A 19,939-nucleotide genomic window follows, 5' to 3' on the forward strand; every position below is an offset into this window, starting at 1 on the left:
TTCATTTAGGTTCAGTTTTTTTGTTTCTGTCATTTTCTGAACTCTCGTAGTATTTCTCCTTCTTAGTACTTGTTCTTGCAGTGTATTGTAGAGTTACACCCCTCTGGGTCTCCTAAAAATTGCTCCGGGCTTTCCTTTTTTATTCTATAACTGAATAAACCAACACATTTTTTATGGATTCTCTCCAATTTGAACTTGCCTCAGTCTTTCTTGGTCTTGGCCATTGGTTTCGCCAATAACAGTCTTAAGTCTCCTTAGATCTTGGCCAAGACCAGTGTTTTGTTCTTTGGTCCAGCCAGCCCTCTGCTCCTGTGTGTGTCTTGAACGCTGCCAACAGGAAACTGCAAGCAGCTTTATCCCAGCACCTTCTTGCTGTGAGGCAACTATGCCAACTACTGCACCACCATCCCGGCACTTAGCCCTACCTTATGGGTGAAGTTAGAAAGAAATTTAGCGGCCTGAGATTGGGTCTTAGACCTCTCAGCCCCGCCTTATGTACAAGTGATGAAGTGCTTGTTGGGTGGTAAAACGGATAGAGTACCATCTATAAAAGAATTCCACAGGGTTAACATAGTGTTGGGATATCTCTGGCTTTTCCCTTAAGTTGTTAGTTGGTTGGGATCCATCTTATTTTACTCCCCATTGTGTCTCAGCTCTACACAGAGGCCAAAGTCAGGTCATGTCCACCAATAACTCTCTGTAAATGCTCGGATTCCATACAGCTTAAAAACTCCCTGGTCAATATACCGTGCCAACAATATCTCTTTGGCAGAAATTATTTCCTGACAGAGTACTGCAGAAAGACATTCTGTGTGTCCCAATCCCCCCTTCATGTGATAGTAAGTGATTTTCCGATTTATTAAGCGTTATCAAAACTCAGAATTGCAAATATAAAGAGTCATATTTTCATAAATACTGTGCCATTTATCCTAAAAAGATAATGTCAGTGTTTATTACTTTTTCAGTTAACATTTCGTTGCTTATCTGTTATGCTTGTTTCTGCAGTTAACACTGTTCCTTGTCTTTCAAGTTAGTAATTGAATCAAGTATGCAAGTAATACATAAAAACTTGTACTGTATTTTTAGTATTGTGTGTTCACAGTGGAAAATTAGTAATGAGTAGGCCTAACATTTAGGGATGTCCTGATCTGATCTCAAAGATCAGTGTTGGAGTCGATCAAGGCATTTTTTAACTGATCAGGATTACTATATTGAGCTATGCAGAGCCTGATCCCATTCTTTGTTAAACCTCAGTTGTCACAGGTGTTTTTTCTTGCAAAGCTTTCATGAACAGCAATGCGGACTGCAGCCCCCACCAACTTTCCACTGTCTGCCTCTCCTCTGCTCCGTGTGTGTAAGAGCAAATGCTTATCCTCCCACACCACACACCATGGACGACAGCAAAAAGCAGCATTAGACCGTTTAAATGTTTTTTTATGTAACTGATGTGAAATGTGGGTACAATAACAATCAGAAAATGTATTACTTTTAGTATGCTACAGTAGATTCTTCCCAGTAATGACCGACCCAGAGCTAGTGATTTTAAAAAAAGAGTATTATGTCAACGGCGTTGTATTGAAGATTATTAGCACAATGTGTTTTAGAAATGTGTTTCTTTAAGAATAACTGATGTGCGTGGAAATCTGGCATATGTGCAGCATGAACAGAAGAAGCTTAGCCAGCAAAGGTGCAAATAATGGACATTGAAGGCCTGTGTGCCAGTGGTACAGTGGGCTAACAAAGGGAGAGAGGGTGGAAAGGCACAGTCAGCCACTATGAGAAGCCCTCAGTCAGCAGTAAAACAAATAGAGTTAGACAAGAGGGGCCAATACCTGAAAACTGACATTAAATCAAAGCACTAGTCCTCAAGTGTGTGTAGAAGAAATTCTTTATTATCATAATGCGAATACTTCAGACTTCTTTATAGATAGTTGTCACTCACGTTCAACAGGACATTGGTATTGTACACAGTATTTTTGTAAACATAGTCCAGGAAAGCCAGGGTGCATTTGTTCACATTCACATGTGACACAGTAGCCCAGGGTTACACTGAAGAATATTTTCTCTAAATAGTTCGTCTTAGCTATACATCAAACACCATGTTATGACTGTGGACAGGTACGCTTAAAATACTTTACATTCACGTTTTGTTATAAACAATTTGATAAATACAAGATTATACATAACAAAAGAATATATTTATATATATATATTTTATATCTTCTTATATATTTCACATATATTTGTTTTTTTTTCTTTGTGGCTTTATTCCTTTCAATAACGGTCTGTTATGATTTATGGTTGAAACTAAACTTCATTCCAATAAATAAAATAAACATAATAAGATAATCAAAAAACATTCCTAAAGGAACACATTGGCACTTCTATGTTAAAAAAGTGGAACATCACAAGATATGTTTCAGATGAAAATATAATAGTTGTTATGCATTTAAGTTAATACACAGTGCAGTGAGAGTTGTCAGTCCTCCATGTACTATGCATGAACACCATAATGTATGGTTGGCAACAAAATCCCAATACACACACACACACACACACACACACACACACACAAACAACCAGACACTCAGACTCACTATCTCACTCTCTCTCATCTCTCTTGCGCTCTCTTTTGAGGAAAAGCCACATATATTCCTCAAAAGCACTGAACAGAAACAAAGTCAAGTAAAACTAACACAACAATGATACAAAACTGTAACAGTTACGCCATTTGTTTTGCTGAATTGTTCACCTTCAGTAAGTAGCCAGGCACTGACCAGATTCAGCCCTGGTCTTTGAGAATAAGGCCTGGTCATGAGACTGGCCTTTTAAAATACAAGAGGTGAATGAAGCCTGCCTCAGTTCTTTTAAAGCTTTGGAGTGATGAATGCATTCTTCCCTTTTCTGTAACAGAATGTGACACAAAAGCATTATATCAGGCCTGGTATAATATAATCTTTGCTAAGGAGCTTGACCTTGATGCACTGCTGACCCTCAGCTGTTTGACTTAAGTATTAAAGGACTGAATCAAATCGAGAGATGGCCATCCACAAACTGTGGCTTGATTTGGTGGGTTCCTGAGTCAACACAGTTTTATCATTTCTTCCTGTTCTTCCTGTACGGACTGTAAGAAACATGGAGTGTCTCACTTGATAAGGCACTGACACAGATAAGCCACTCTGCCAACAGAACGGCGAGAAAAGAGACTTTCTTCCAATATTAATCTAATACTAACCACTCATATGCCTAAAAAAAGTAAAAGGAAATTAAATTTAAGGGTCCCCTGTATAGTAAAACACAGGATAAAAGGATTGTTTTGGTTTTAATTTAAGTTTATGTCCCTTCCAGGAGATAATAGTCACATCGAAAAAAAATATAAAAATAACTAAAGTCATGATTAATTTAAAGAGTATATAAAAAACAACAACGTCTATGGTCAAATAACAGCACATCCTTCCCATGGGCTGAAGCTTTAGAATGGTTTCAAAATGTTAACAGGCATAACTCTAAAATCAAAGTGCTTGAAGCTACTGTTAACAAAGGCCTTTGCTGTAAATGTACAGGGAGAAGAGGCAGACTGCTGAGAGAGGTGGGAGCCTGTTGCTCTCATTGTCTGTCCGACCACTGTTGGCACAAAGGAAGTCCAAACACCACATGTGAGGATGGATGAGGGAATTCTTGATATTTGTCATCAGATGGCCAACCAATGCTTGAGCTGAAAAACAAGAGAAAGTCTTGGGTCTGTTCTGTGACTCATTGTGTGGTGTATTTACTTCAATTTTAACTACCTTGGTTGACACATTTGTTGTCTTGTTCACTCAGTGGTAACTGTTTTTCTCCTTGCTAAAAATGTTATTTACAGTAGTTGTTAAATCCTCATTTGTTGATTTGTAAGCCACATTTTAAAAGGCCTGCACCCCAAAGTACCGTCTGTCATTTTTCATCTGCTTTTCAGATTGTTAATACATCAAGCAGAATTCAGAACACAAGTCAATTCACGAGCACTTCAGTCTTTACAAATCCAGATTAAGTGTAGCCATTACGCCAAATGAAATTAACACTGTTTATAAATAGCACAAAAATTTGCCCTTACTGTGAACTGGCGTATATTTCCCTCAGCCACCAAATGATGTTCATGTTCTGGAGTGATGCAATAGGCTATCCTCTGCAAACAAAAAACAATTATAACACATCACTCTCAACATCACTCACAAAAAACTCAAATCTTCTTTGAGGCATATATGAATCACACTTTTCTTTTAAAGGTTCAGAAGATTACTTTTATAAAAAAATAACTTTTTGTCTATGTGCTGTAAATAAGCACACCCTGACAGCAGTGAGTGAGACAAATGACCTGTGTAAAAAAACAAAAACAAAAAAGAAATCAGGTTCTTCTGGCGTCTTTTAGTGCTCCTAATAACATTTGCAAGAATTCACTGCTCTGATGTTTGCTCTTGTTTTATCTCGGGCTTGGTTTAACTCTTAATTTTTTATTTGCTTTTCATCAACAGTCTTCTACTGTTTACTTGTCTAGCCATGTCCGAGGTTGTTAGCACTGCAGCGTGTACAAGAGCAGTGATTGAAACGTTTGAGATGCCTCCTGGCTCTGATTGGTTTCATTCAGGGGCACTAGAAGGAGCCAGAGGAACCTATAAAAAGTTACCAAATGAACCTTTAATATATATCAGTATATCTTATTTTTATTTCTTATTCTTGCATGCCTAAAGGGATAAATCTTTAAACGACTACTGACATGGACATTTTCTAAGAGAAGCCACAGTGTCCATGTACTACCTGGGATTTAAAAGGGGAATGCAATTGAAATTAAGGTCAGACATTAGTAACACTCATCATGGATTTTCTGACAAAAAATGCCAATGCCTTTAGGAATGTTTGAGGAATCCTGATCCAAACTTTAGAGATGTTTATTCTGCATATTATGAGGAGGAGACAACTAAAACTTGATAGGTGGTGACAAGAATTATCACAAAAAACATGTGTCCTGAGAACCTGAGGAGAATCTTAAACACTGAGTACCAATGGGAAATGCCAATGTGATGTGAGAAATGTTACAATAGAGTGAAGCACACACTGATTGGCTGCTGAAGAAAAAAAAAAAAGCTCTCCGGTGCTTTGATGTTTACAATCATAAACTCTCACGGCTTTGAAGCATCATCTGAAAGTGTTCTCACGGTGCCAGTGTCATCAAGTTAAGAGAGGAAAGTTGACTGCTAAATCAGGTTGAAGTTTTGTTTTAAAGAAGAGCACACTGTATGCCCTTTAGTCACTGTTGCACTGTTTACTAGTGATCACATTTGGCTTCTATTATGCAATGTCAATTTGCGTTGTTTGAGATCTTATTTTATTTGGGCATACGTACAAACTATTCCCACTAAGTTCTTGTGTCATGTGAAATAACGTTAATTATATCCCATTCTCTTCAGTGATGATCCTTTCAGTTATTTGCAGTCAGTGTGTAACTTTTTAATATCTACCAAACATGTCAAGCTTACAGAGTCTTTTTCAGCTCGTGTGACAGACGTGTTTTGATACTGACCTGTTTGATTGTTCCTGGTACGCTGCAGAATTTATATATGGCATAGCAAGGGACAAACAGCATGGATGACATGGCCACACCCCAGCCAACTATGTTAGACCAGTTAGGAAATACGTAGTCATCATACTTCAGGCCTGAAGATGTCACAGTGCTGGCTATTACAACAAACTGTTGAGAGAAGAGAAAGAAGGTGGAGTGTTACATCTATATGTATTGGTGCTGCTCATGATGTTGATGTCATTTTTTAAATATATGCATTGCACATCCAAGGATACTACAAGGAAATGGGTAAATGAAGTGGAATATAGTTGTTACGGTTTGGTTTTTTATCATTATTTTCACAATCACGTTACTTATCTCCTATGTTACTGGCACAAGTGTGCTTGATGAAAACACTCATCTAACTGAGAGAACACATGTAATTGTTTCACCCCATTAAGTTGGCAATTTTGGACAAGGGTATGTACTCTTAAAGAGAACAATAGTGAGTTTATTGCAGCAGTACTCCATATACCAAAATATATATGTATATAATGATAATACATTTTTGCATTGGTCCCTTTTTCTCACAATGTGGAATGATTAATTCTACAGCATAGCAGGCGTTATTACTACAACTTCCACAGTTGTCCAGGGGAGGGTGTAGACAGCCATTTGTATTAGAGAAAGCACTGTCTTACACCCTCCCCTGAAAAGCAGTGGACACAGCTGTGCGCTTCCTCTAATGCACGTGGAGTCACAGGCTCATTATTTTATCTCCCAGTGAAGAAGTCGCTAGGAGTTGCACCGAGGTTTAAACTGCCCTCCATGATCCCACCGTCCCTCTTGGTACAACCCAGAAGCACCTTTGCTTGCACCCTGAGGTGGTGGGTGAATGCTTTCTCCTGTGTGCCATCCAACTTATTACATTACTTCTACTTCAGCCATTAAACTAATAGGAATCCAATTTTGATTTGATGTTGCATAACTGTATCACTGACTCGCAACTAATTTACTGCATTCTGGATTGAAGAAGTGACTCAATACATCTTGCAGGAATTTGTGAATGACAGTTAGTGGAATCACAACATTTTAACAGGCTTAATTGTTCCAGGACCAGACATTGTTCAGGAAAAAAACAGATGAATGTAACCACTCCAATTTTTTTTATTCCTCTCACCAGCAGAAAAGCTGGGCTGACAAATTTCCAGCACAGCCTCCAGTAGAGACCTGGCTTAAAGCCCATCATCCGCTCTATGTCCTCGCTGAAGCGGTCCACACCTGGAGTGAGCATGAAAAGTTACACAGCAAAGGTTAATGTGGAGAGTAAAGTTACAACATTAAGTCATCATAAGCTTTAACAGGTTCTTTGTGCCAAGTATGTAGTCTCACTAGTCAGTTGGAGGGAACACTCGAGAATTTTTTGTGTAATTCTACCTTCCCTTTCCTAAGGGTCTACAGATGGTGAAAAGATAGAGATAAAATGCACTGTATAGGTTAACAGTCCTGCTACTGTACGTGTTTAAGTTGTGCTTTGTCTTCTCTTAGTTCCTTTTCATTATCTTATGTTGTGGTGTATCTTGCTTTCCTCCACTATACTGCATACAGAAACATACACAGAGATAAACTCAAGCGTCACAACTTGTTGACTGTTCCAGAAACGTGGCACTGAATCATATAAGTAACAATCACTGAGACAAATTTTCCTGATTATATTTCTGATCTTGTTGGGTTTTTTTTTACACTGAGATTATGGCAAGAAGGTGAGAATGGGTTAGCAGATAAAATGTTTCAGTTTTATTTTGCTAATTTTATTGTCATTTTGTATCATTATTACAAATGACTCATGTAATTTTGTTGTGGGTTATGATTACATTATATACATGAATGGAGTAAACGAGAAAGAGAGAAAGAGAAAAGAGAAAATTATTTAATGCCAGAGTACTGCAGAATTTCATACCGTAAAACCATGACACTCCAATGGCTTCGATCAACACACCAAACAGTATCGAAGTCCCTGCTGCATACTTATCTAACAGTGTCAGAACGTAGATCCCACCCTAGAGACGAGAAGAGGCAGAGAAAATTTAGTGTGTGTGTTTGTGTGTGTGTGTGTGTGTGGTATATAAATCTTGACCTTTGAAGATAAGTGGAACCTTGTGTGCAGTAAATAAGCAATGCCCTCCCTGCTGTAATACTGTATGCCTGTTTTGCCGTTTGGGGTGACGTAACATGCACTTAGACAGGCCTCACATGGATAAAGGAAGAATTCCATGTGTATTAGAAATAAATCTTTGATTTGTATCCAGAGTGGTACAAAGTGTATCTTGTGCTACGGAGCTAGCATGGGAAAGGCATCATTCACTACACAATAATTAATTGATAGGATAAATGGAAGAAAGTATGTGAATCACTAGCATAGTGTCCAAAGTCTGTGTTTCTGTAATCGGTAAGCATTTCTCATGGGCGCTTGTGCCATGTGAGTGAGTAGGGACTACAGAGAAAATAAAACTTTGTATTTTAGTTTTTGATCATGTTGCTCAAAGAGATCTGTGATATTTTTTTGAAACTGTCCTGTGATGACATATCACGAGACCTGAAAACTTCCTTCCAGGCAGCAGTCACATGCAGTTTAAAGTTCTCATTTATCATGTTTTTACACTACAGGCCATCCCAATTACCAAATTGAAACATTTAAAACATTTTTTCTTGCTGTGTGACAGCCAACTTGTACAGTGCAGTAATTGTGCATGGCTGGAAAGAATGCAAAGCTGGATTTTAAAAGATAAAGTGAAACATTACGTCAGCAGGCTTTATGTTGAAGGTGGGGTTTGTCAAAACAAGTACATCATTCAAGCATGTAAATGTAGTAAATGTATGGCACTTTGCAACCTCATACTGACGTTGGTAATGCAGAAGAGAGCAACCAAGAAGGTTCCAAAGGCTGTAGCAAAGGTGAAGATCTTCCTGTTTCTCTTGAGGATCTTAAAGTCATCTGTCAGACCCGTGATGACTGCCTCCATGCCTCCCATCTGGTGGACACAAGCAGAGAGAGAAATGAGACTCAGAAATCTACTGAAAGTGTCCGCTAATGGACACTTTGCAATTACAGTTGAATTTAAGATTTTGGTCAATTCTGCATGCTCAGAGTGGTTTAGCCAGAACAAATCCCTTTTAGAGAATTAACATAAAAAAATATATATTATTGATAATTTGAAGTACTGCACTTTAATGAAATGCTGATACTTACTGTACCCTAATGTCTTTATACTAGATTTGTATGGTGTACAGTGGTGTACGTAGTAATATCCAACCAAACCTATCATTTTACAATTACAACATCATGTATGCGTTAACACAAATTGATAGGTATTGCTTTCAATTTTGACAGAATTCAGGAGAATAAAACTTTATTATCCAACCAGGGTTGTAGATGTGCCTTTGGTCCTACCTCATCATAACAATAAAATAAAGCAAACAAATAAAATAGGATACAATAACATACATACCTAGAACATTACAGTATGTGTGTAGCCTAATATTGGGATGGTCTTCATCTGATTGACTTGATAAATGATTGAGAGGATATGTGAAATATTTAGGGGACATTTGATGACAGATAGGCGGTATTAAACTATCTTTTGTTTATTCAGCATCTGAGTGAGTCATTGGGCAGATGTTTTGTTAAGTTATTGTTGGCCCAGACTGTTTTACACTCACTTTAACGCTGACCACACTGAAATATAGTTTACTCTACACTGCTTTGCTCTTCTGGTCACATTTTGCTGCTTAACCACACAATCAGTCATAAAGAATCATACAGCAGTAACATAAACAGTTGTGTTATGTAATAAAATATATGTTTAAGTAATAAAGTCAGCCAAGTCAAATTTCCCAGAGATTAACTTGCACAGTGAGTATGAAATAACCATTATGTTCCAACAAATGTCAGGTTTATTGGGCAACTTGGCTAAGAAATTCCTCCAACATGATATATCAGTACTATCCCGAAGGGGTCTGTTCTGTTCTGCTCTGTACCTGCACAAGAAAGGGAGCTCTGTTTTTCTTGCAATAAGTCAAACATGGGGAAAACCATGCCATGTTTAAAATGAAGAAGTCTTTTCCCAAGAATTTTATCAATTTCTGCACCTTTGGTACAGGCTAAAGCACCATGTAAACCTATAGTATATTCAGCATTTTAAAAGCACTGTATGTATGCATCAATAATATTCACCACAATATTCACAGGACTGTCATCCTGCTAAAACTATTTCTAATTCTGGTCATATGAATATGGCTGAGTTCAACAAAGCAGTCATAGTGGTCTTTGGGACTAACCGAGCTGTCAATACCCAGAGTCAGCAACATGATGAAGAACACGATAGCCCAAAATGTTGAGCCAGGCAGTGTAGAAATTGCCTCAGGGTAGATGATGAACACCAACCCTGCCCCTGTACGTACAAACACAGGTACATGCACGCACAAAAGTTACAACTTTCATAAAAAATGTAAAAGTAAAAGTAAAAGTATTACGAAATAATTCTATAGCAAATGAGAAAAGATACTGCTCATGTGATGCACAGACTTACAGCAATATACAGTTTGAAGCCAGTCACTGTTGGTGTAGTGCAGGAGTGTTACTGATATATTTTAGTGTTTCTATGTATGGTACCAGCAGCACTTACCCTCTGTTGCCACATCCTCTATTTTCACCTTATGTTTGTAAGCCATGTATCCAAGCACAGAGAAGATGGCAAACCCTGAGAAGAAACTGGTGACGCAGTTCACAGTGCTGGTCAAGAGAGCATCCCTAGAGAAACAAAGGCACAACAACAAAACTGGGTTCAAAAGAAATCTGGGTTTCTTTAGCTGTACATTTTTGCCATTTCTTAACACCATTACTGTCCAACCCTGGTGGTCCTCATACAAGTAATCTACGTTTGTGTTTTCTGTTGTAGTTTGGCTAAAGAATCACCAACTTTGTTTATTAAGAGGGCCGAACTGTCTCTTATGAAAAGCAACATTAAACCAGTATCATTCTTTTGACCTGAACATGCAAAGTCAAAATGAGGCCATGTGTTCTTTCAAATCTTCCAAATTTTGTATGGGTTGATCGCCTGCCAAATGTGTTTTAGATGGGATATTCAGGTTAATAAGAACTTTTTGTTCTCTACTCCTGTTGCGGTTTGATCGGTAGGCCTAATGAGAGTGCTCTTTTGTGGCCACCAACCTGCCTTATTTGACAAACTGAACACGCTCAACTTGACCAGGGCCACCACCTGGGCTGAGGGGCCAGAAATCTCTCAATGAGGCATTTTATTTCCACCAACTTTCCCTGTATTTTTGTTTTTTTAACTTTTCATAGTTTTTGTTTAGCGTGGAGACTGACAGAATTTCAATATCGTTTTAAGTCCTACTCACACACACATATTACATTGTGAACACAAAGATGATCAGAAAAATTAGTATTAAGACTAGGAAGACGGAATCTGTGTCCATTTTAGGACTAGAAGCTGTCCAGTTAAAAAAACAAGGCTTTGGCAATGTTATTTTAACAAGGATGCTCCAATTATCTGCAGGCTGCAGGCATGCAGGCTGAGTTCTTTGCAGCGGCCTGGGTTCGATTCCGGCTTGTGGCCCTTTGCTGTGTGTCATCACCATTCTCTCTCCCCCCTTTCCTGTCACTCTATAACTGTGCTATAATAAAGGCATGAAAAGTCAAAAAATAATAATCATAAAAGTATTTCAAGATTTAGATTTCAAGTCTTTATCTTTGTCTGACATCTAGTTTTTCAGTTTAGCTACATTTTAGCTCAAGCTGGAAATTATTGTAGCAATAAATCAGAGGAGGCATTTTGAATTTAATCCGTCAGGCCACAAGACGTTTTGAAAGCAGGCCTTTAACATATTCTAGCTGACATAACTAACAAAGAATGGCAGCACTGCCGCATCCCGATCTCGCACTCTTCTGATTGCTTTGACGTCAGGGAAAAAAAACATTTAAACCTAATGTTTGTTCTTCAGTTTTTGAGGTAATATTTTTATTTCAGGTAGTTGTGATGGGGAATACACTACTACTCACTTGCTGCACTTTACTATATGCAGATTTCTACCATCTGTGTGGGTATTCAAACAAACATTGATGTCAGGTGCTTGTTTTTTTTAACAGCTCCTGCTCTCCCTTGCTGCTGCCTTTCACCTAGTTCAGATTTGCTCATTTGCTGTTAAGGGCATAAAGCAAACCCCACCTGCGAGCAGTACAAAAACATCTCTGAATAGGACATGAAAGGGGAGGAAGGCAGGAGGCCCTGTTTGGGGTTGAAAAGGGTGGAGGAAATGAGAGTGGACAGTAGAGGAGGGGTCCATAATGCTTATAACTTACAGTACAGCACCGCTCTTGCTTGGAAGCCTCTGTGATGACACTTTGCATTATATTCTACCCATTAGGAGGTAATGTATTTAATGAACCTTTGTATTTTATAGATAGTTGTACTGCAGCGGCACCATCATGTCAGTTTATGTTGCTCCAGAAAGATATGTTTTGTCTGCTGGGTATTTACCACTGTGATAGGTTAGACTGCTGTTTACCCACCAGCCTCCAACAGCACCACTGCAACTTATTAATGTGGAAAAAGATAAGTCAAGCTCAAACATCATGTCTGCTCTTTTTCTGAAGGAGAGCAGCACTATGACAAATCAGTCAACATACAGCCTTTGGCTATTATCTGGCAACCCTTCCTGGCCTGTACTTTATCTGTCCTGTTAACACCTGGCCATTCGGGTCAGCTGAACAGATTAACATCACCTCTGCTGCTTCGTCATCCACTTACACGCTGGAAAACGCTGGCTGCTTAAAAGCAGCAGGATATTATAATGCTATGGGCGTGTTTTGGACTATCAAAAATCACAAACTGCAAGCCCTTACCTGTAGCAGTTGTTGTCAAATTTGTTATAACTGGCAAATGCAATGAGCACCCCAAATCCTGCTCCCAGTGAGTAGAATATCTGGGTGGCTGCATCAATCCACACCTATGGCAAAAATAAAAGACAAACAAAGCATGATTACTAAAAAAAAAAGAGACTTTCAGACTAAAATACTACACAGACAGGACCAAACTTTAATGTAAAAGCTGATTTTCATTATGTAGGCCAGAGGTCAACAACCTTTTTGATATAAAGTGCCATTTTTAAATTTCTCAGTTTTCCAAATCAGTGTAATTCGCTTGTTCCTCTAAATGCTCCATAAAAACATTTGCTATGTCCTCACCTTTTGTAGTGTGCCCAAGGTTGCTGACCCCTGATGTAGGCCATTATTTTCATTATTTAGACCAAGCATTGTGAATTGCATAGGAATACATGTGGCTCTGGTTTGTAAAAGGTGAAATAAGTCTAAAAGTAAGTGCCACTTAATCTAATCTGTATAATCTGCAAAGCAGCTGCGCTTTTTCTCAACCATGACACATACCCTATACATCAGCTTAGCTTGTGGAAAGTGTTATCTTAAGTATGTGAGCATGGAGCAGATTAATTTATATATTGTACATATATAGCAGTATGTATAGTATGGGAGGCACCACTTAGAATCAATCATTTAACCCTGAGAGTTTGAGATGCTCCACTCAATGAACTATAGTAACCCTGAAAGAAAGCTTGTTAAATCACACGTAGACTGACGTAAGTGTTACTCATAGAGACTAACATAGATAATATATCTCAAAGTCCCACAAGTTAACATAAAACCAGATGTCGACAAATAAAAACTGATGGTCTGTCCACCATTTAAACCTGGGATTTTATAATGGCAGAATTATAATGAAGAATTATTCCTTTTTGTTAATAGTGATAGCAAACCATTCAAAACCTCACCAAAACCCACGGGTGTGTTTTGACCAACAAACACTGTCTCTAACCTCTAGATTGTTGAGCCGCTTGAAGTCGATGTGGAGGTAGGCCCTGATACCATCCATAGACCCCGGCAGAGTTATGCCTCGGATTAGCAAAACGAAAAGAACCACGTAGGGCATGGTAGCTGTGATGTACACCACCTGAAAACACATATAAGCAGGTAAAAGGGGAAAAAAAGTACATCATGTAGACCTTAATGCAATGAACCATTTTATCAGTAAACACACAGAATTTGGCCGACCATATGTATTAACAAAAAAGAAAAAAAAATCTCCCTGCCCCTATCTTATTTATAGTTTATGGTCATCTTGTCTTTTTAACTTATGTACCGTATGTTCAATCATTATTCATCCCCCAGTCTGTCTGTGAGCTGCAGATTCCTGTGGGGCTGACATGAAAACTATTTTGGTTCAGTAAATATCTGCTGTCAGTCAGGCTGGCGAAGGCAATTTGACTAACCATGGTCCTCTAAGCTTTCCAGGAGCTATTGCTGACCTGCTGCTGCTCATATGGACAGAGATGCTGAACACAGGTCAGTCGGTGTCGACAACATAAAATTCTCTCGGTGCGCAATATTTTTTAAAAAAAAGTGTCGCTCAACACTTTTTTTTCTAAATCCCTCAAAAATACATCATTTCTTTTCTCTTCAAATCAACGTAGTCGTCCTTGTCATGGCCACTCTATCACCCACTTTATCAAAGTAACAAATGTACCTGAGCCCATCTGTTTGCCTATGGGTGTGTAGGTCTTAACAGTAGGTGTGGTCAGGCACATTGCTATTTTAGGGAGCAGAAAGTGATTGGGCCATTGACCCACAAAATCCTGCTTTAAAGTCAATGGCACAGTATATTCCTGTTGTTTGTAGGGGGCATTATTCAGATAGTAAGACACACCTACATAGGTGGGATCACAACATGAATGAAATCTGCTTATTAAACACATAGGGAGTGGGAAGCTTTTGTTTTCCCTGTCCCTGATATCATAACACTTTCAGGATTGTGTGGATTTTCTGATGATGCCAGAAAATGATTACATGCTCACTGTTACCTCCTCCCATGCCTGCCTCACCAAAGGGAGCTTTGGTGGATTCCTGCTGTGCCTCAAGGTGGTCCACTTGCGTGCTTTCACTTTTTGCACGAGCAGATCTGTTTCCTTAGCAAAATATGCCAGGAGCAGGTGCACTTGGCTTTCAGTGGGAGATGACACCTTGATTGGATGAATTAATCTTAAAACACACCTATAATCAATAAGGGACTAAATACAACCCCATTGCCTCTTGCACCTTACCTAGTGCCCAGACTATGCACCATGTAACTAGCAAAAGTGGAGTTGGACATGCCCTAAATGGAGTTGAACCATAAACTCTAGACCAAGCCTAGACCATTTAAAGTGGGCCCTTAATGGGCTTTCACACAGGAGTGCGATAACTTGCTGCCACCAGTCATTTCAATGAGGAGAATGTGGTAGAATGGGAAGCAGTTTCCAACACGGCAGTAGGGGTACGAAGCGATGCCTCCCACATGCATGTGCACAGATTTTGCTCTGCCCCGCAGAGTTTCCAGTATTGAACTTCTTGCCACCTGGCTTTGATCAAAAACTGTAGCTGGCCACAAAGCAGAAAGGAGACAAGATGGAGGAGATGATAATGTTGGACTCCCGAATACCCAGAGTCAGGGCTGTTGGGGCGCAAGCAACCTAAAAGAACAACCACAAGAGACACAGGGCCTGGGAAAACATTTCAACCAAACTTCAAATGATGACTAAAGTTGTCTGAATATGTAAAAATCTAATTTCAGTGATTTGTGTTGTCTTGCTACAGTATACAGCTACAAGCTAGCTTGCACTGCTTTTGGGTGGAAACCCTCTTGAAGGTTGGCAGTTGTCGAAGCAGTTACTGTGCAGCTTTAGAGTTAAAAGGTGTTGTGCAATGCTAAGAGAGCATGTCAAAATACTGGACATTTGATATGTAGTGCGATATGTAGTGGGGATAACTTAAACACTTAGTGCAACTTAAAAATAATAATAACTGCTACGGTTTGTAGCTTAAATGCAGGTAACAACAGTATAGTATAAAGCACTGAATGCAAATGGGATAATAATCTCTGGTCCCTGACAATGTCTATCTCTGCCTCTTGACTTTTTTGACCCAGTACAAACAGTTTATACTGAGCTGCTTTACAAGATGCCTGCAAAATGTCTGTTGCAGTTACAGCTGCAAATTTTGTGTAGATATTGTATTTGGTATACGAGAATTTGGGTTCTAATTTCTTCTAAATTAAAAAAAAAAAAAAAAAAAAAGCAAATTGAGAATGCAACAATTGTTGTTGCTGTTTGGCGGTCCAAGCCTGTACCTTTCCTGAGGACTTGACACCTTTCCACAGGCTGAAGTACAGGATGAAGACCACCACGACCAGACACAGGGTCAGCTCCCAGCGAGGCAGGCCCAGGTCGTGGATACCCCTACTCTCATGGAGATGCAGCACACCCCGTCTGTAGAAAGACACACACACACACGCACACGCACACACACACACACGCATGCACACACACAGAAAATTATAGAAAATATATATATAATGCATCATGATATTAAGAGGACTTTCTTTAATTCCCATATACCATATATTATCATCGGTGAAAAATCCACAATTGCTTTATTTTATTAATGGATAACATTTGTCAGTGATGCATTTCCAAGCAAAACTGCTCTAAACACTACTCATAATGTGATGGCATTGTTCTATTCTATGGTATTTAGTTTCTTTTGGCCAGAGATAGAGATGTTTTTGTCTATCAGGCCCATCAGGCTTGAGTCCAAGCAAAACAGCCTACACTACAGGTGTCTGAGGTGAAGATGGGAGGAAATGAAGTATAGAACAGAGGTTCTCTTAGGACATGCAGTACATCAGTCTACCTGCAATCAGAATTTCTAATCTGTGACTGTCACCCCACTTCATCATTGGCCAGAATATTCAGTTAAATAACTAATACAAATGATTTCAACACTCGTAGTGAAAGCTTAGTGAAGCTGGAGCACCATTCTGTTGAATGGCTCTCAAAGTGAATTATCACTTTACTCTTTCGCTCTCTTCCAACCACACACAAAACGCTTTTGAATACTGTGGTATTGTTTCGCTATTATTGGCCATTGTCCTTGAGCCAAACACTTACTGTCAGATCAAGGATCAAGTGTTTTATTGTGCTATAATGAAATAAACGGAGAAAAATGGTTTCTCTTCTATTCCTATCTAAATATTGTTTCCAGCTGCAGGCTCATTCTTTGAATTTCTGCTCAGAGTAGGAAGGAAGTGCAAATTGGTATCACAGTTGGAAATCTTTCTTTTGTTTTTACTGTAAACAAATACTGGGCAAGACTGTTCAAATGCATTAAAATCTTTGGGAAATGACATTAAACACTGTATTCACAAGCAGACTAAAACATCTGTTTGTCCAAATGAGGCCTTGTTAAGGGTAAACAAGAAACCAACAACAAGGGACAGTGGCAGACTCACACTGTCTGATGGACAGGGACTGAGAACTGTTCATCATAGTCAGTCACCTGCACCTTCTAGCACAGGGCAGGAATATCTAGCTGCAGCACACCAGTGATAGACCACACACAATGTCCCTTACAACCAGGAACAACTTGTACTTAATTTGGCCATCAGTATCCTGCTGTAAAACATTTAAAAGCACCTTTGTTCCCTTCACATTTGTTCTCTTTGCATCTGTCCTAAAACTTTCATCAAAAAAGATCCAATGAAGTCGGAATGTGATGTTATGGTCTGATAAACAGCATAACTGGATTTGGATCTGATGCACAGTTTGCTTACACAACAGCCTGAGATGAAACACCCTCAGGAACACGCAAACTGAAATATGTCCAGACATACAATCTGAAGGGACCAAAGGATCTGTGAAACTCCTCTCCAGCATTTACTTATCTCAGGCTGATAATAAATTCAAAGCTATAAGGTCTTTGGGGACGTAGATAGCGACCTGAAGCCATTAGTTCATTTAGGGAGGAAAATTTAGAGTCTATGCTGTGACCTGCGGCTTGTACTAGTAAGGAAGATTAGGGATTAGCTGGGTAACACAAGGGTTAACCTTGAGTTTTCAGTTCTACAGAGTTAGTTCACTTTTTACTAGGGATGTAAATAGTAAAAGATTTAACCAGCAATATGAATTTTGACCGTTAATACTGTCAGTTAAAAGTTAAAAACAAATTAAATATGAAATACTGGCACTCCAGGGGGAGGTGATGAGACAGCAGAGGCTGCTGCTGCCCAGGATAGAGATGTATGCCGCTGCCGTGGCAATGACATGATGTTGCTCCTCGAAGACGAGCACCTCTAAACAAGCTAATGACCCACAGGCAGAGGTGGACACCTACATGAGAGACAGTTGCCCCCTTATTGGATAGCCACTAATCCTCGTCACTGGTGAAAATGATCAGAGAACTTTCTGTTGCTGCAATTACACATAGTTGTCAGTTTAGTGTATGCCCGCTTAACACTACTTAACAAAGCTGTGGCAGCTAGCATCTGTGAGGGAGCCCTTTAACGCTCCCAACAAAGTCACACTGACAATGAAACTGCTCAACCCTCTTGAAAAAACCTGTTGGGTAACGTTAGCTATGTGATGCTAACAGTTGGCTCTGTCACTGTGTGTGTGTTTGTGTGTAGGCAATAGTAGGGCTGTACAATTAATCGGATTTCAATTTCACTTGCAATCTTGGCTCCTAACAATTATTTTTTCCACATTCCGTTCTGCAAGTGTATCCTTATTTTGTCTTATGCCATGAATGCCACGCGCATGCACATTTTCGCCATACAGCCTAAGCTCAACACTTGCAGCCGATACTACCAGCAAGGCAAGTTGTATAAGCGCAAAGAATGATTGAAGAAAAGCAACAGCGTTTGGTAAGCATATTAGGCAGAACAAATTCCGTTGTGTAAAACCACTTTGGATACAAGGTATTCGTCATGGAGCACAAAAGGATAAAATGCAAGATTTGCTACAGGGTGGTGTCTGCACCACATAGCAACGTGTCAGATCTTTATAATCATCTTAAGTTTAAACGCAAAGTGGCCTATGACCAAATAATAAAAAAACAAAAGGAGAAAAGGACAACTTCATCAACATCCACCACAACACAGTCATCAGTTGAGGACACAATATAAAAAGCAACTTCATAGTAATTAAGTGAAGAATTTAAATAAGCTCAATGGGAAAAGAGTTCAGCTGTTTATAGAAGTTTTTTATGTTCAATAAATGCAACAGGTTTACAAAGTCAATGAGTAATCGTAGTAAATAAGTGATTTCAATGTTGACCAAAATAATCGCTATTATGATTGTTGCCATAATCAAGCAGCCCTATAGGGAATAGGATTTTAACACCCCACTCACTCCAACACTCCACTCTGGTTTTAAAACAGAGCTTCAAACAAACAGAAAGATCGTTTGCAACATTGAACACATGAATGCACTCGTGGCTGAATAGGAAAACCCAGAGTTGACTGAGCAAGTTGATAACCAGCTTCATGGTAGCAGGTATCCAGATGGCCAATCTTAGGGATCCTGAAACAGGTTAACAAAAAGATATCCTGGGTATGCCAAAGTTGCTTGGTGGTACAGGCCTCTGGATGCATCATGTCAGTGTTATGCTGTAAAGCCTCAAGGCCTCCTTGTTTATCTGATAGCATCAATAGGGCACTGCCAGTAAATACTCACTATAGCATCAATCCAGGTCCCTTTGGCCCAGTTACTTTAAACACATTTACTCTTATCATCGCTCAGTGTTTTACTGCTATTCTAACACTCAGTGTTACCATTAGTTGGTCTCCGTGTACTGTGGGTTGGCACACTACTGCATGCAGCCTGGTCTTGATGTTGGTTACAGAATGAGAAATGGGGCACGCAAAAAATATATAAATAATACCAACCTAAGTATCAAAACACAGCTGAGTGGTTCTATCTCATTTCACCCTGAGTTGTTGAATTAATTGTAAATGTACTGTACTTGTTATTTTGAATGTACTTTTTTAAACAAATATGTTCATTTGCATGTGAGATTGAAGTGGAAGCAATCTTGTCAAGTGTCTTTGTAATTACACCTTTTTTTGTTTAAATGAGGGCTGTTCATCAAGTCTAATAATCCTGGAAAATGAAATGAGATGTGTTTGCTTCAGGCTAGATCTAAATGGAAGCGATATGGCAGTGTGGTAATGAAACGATGTGGTGATGGTGTTGCTATCTTTTTTTTTTAATTTTTTTTTTCTATTTCTGAAAAGTTGGCATTGAGTGACTGAATCTGACATGCCGATTATGCCTAGCAGCAGGGAGAGTTATACAAAAAGCCCAGTGTTTGTCTATAGATATAATACTGTCCATTGTAAAATAATGGTGTGCATAAACAAAACACTCACAACTCAAGCAGATTAAATATATATCTTAAATATGCACATCCATCTCCCCATTGCATATACCTAATTTGAT

The 19,939-nt window shown here is 39.0% G+C and overlaps 1 protein-coding gene across 2 annotated transcripts in view; it reads right to left on the reverse strand.

Annotated features, from left to right (window-relative positions):
• Positions 1–1,872: 1,872 nt before the first annotated feature.
• slc6a2 (solute carrier family 6 member 2) overlaps positions 1,873–19,939 on the reverse strand; it is a 28,338-nt gene continuing 10,271 nt past the window's right edge. For both annotated transcript variants that reach the window (XM_042516726.1, XM_042516797.1), the window contains exons 5-15: positions 15,793–15,931; positions 13,447–13,581; positions 12,462–12,565; positions 10,222–10,346; positions 9,875–9,987; positions 8,440–8,568; positions 7,497–7,596; positions 6,717–6,817; positions 5,558–5,725; positions 4,094–4,165; positions 1,873–3,715 (exon numbers count right to left, since the gene is read on the reverse strand). In XM_042516726.1, coding sequence (XP_042372660.1) covers positions 3,692–3,715; positions 4,094–4,165; positions 5,558–5,725; positions 6,717–6,817; positions 7,497–7,596; positions 8,440–8,568; positions 9,875–9,987; positions 10,222–10,346; positions 12,462–12,565; positions 13,447–13,581; positions 15,793–15,931 — 1,210 coding nt within the window. In that variant the 3' untranslated portion in view covers positions 1,873–3,691. The remainder of the gene's footprint in view (positions 3,716–4,093; positions 4,166–5,557; positions 5,726–6,716; positions 6,818–7,496; positions 7,597–8,439; positions 8,569–9,874; positions 9,988–10,221; positions 10,347–12,461; positions 12,566–13,446; positions 13,582–15,792; positions 15,932–19,939) is intronic.

Source organism: Plectropomus leopardus, chromosome 1, assembly GCF_008729295.1.
Source record: "Plectropomus leopardus isolate mb chromosome 1, YSFRI_Pleo_2.0, whole genome shotgun sequence".
Taxonomy (NCBI): Eukaryota; Metazoa; Chordata; class Actinopteri; order Perciformes; family Serranidae; genus Plectropomus; species Plectropomus leopardus.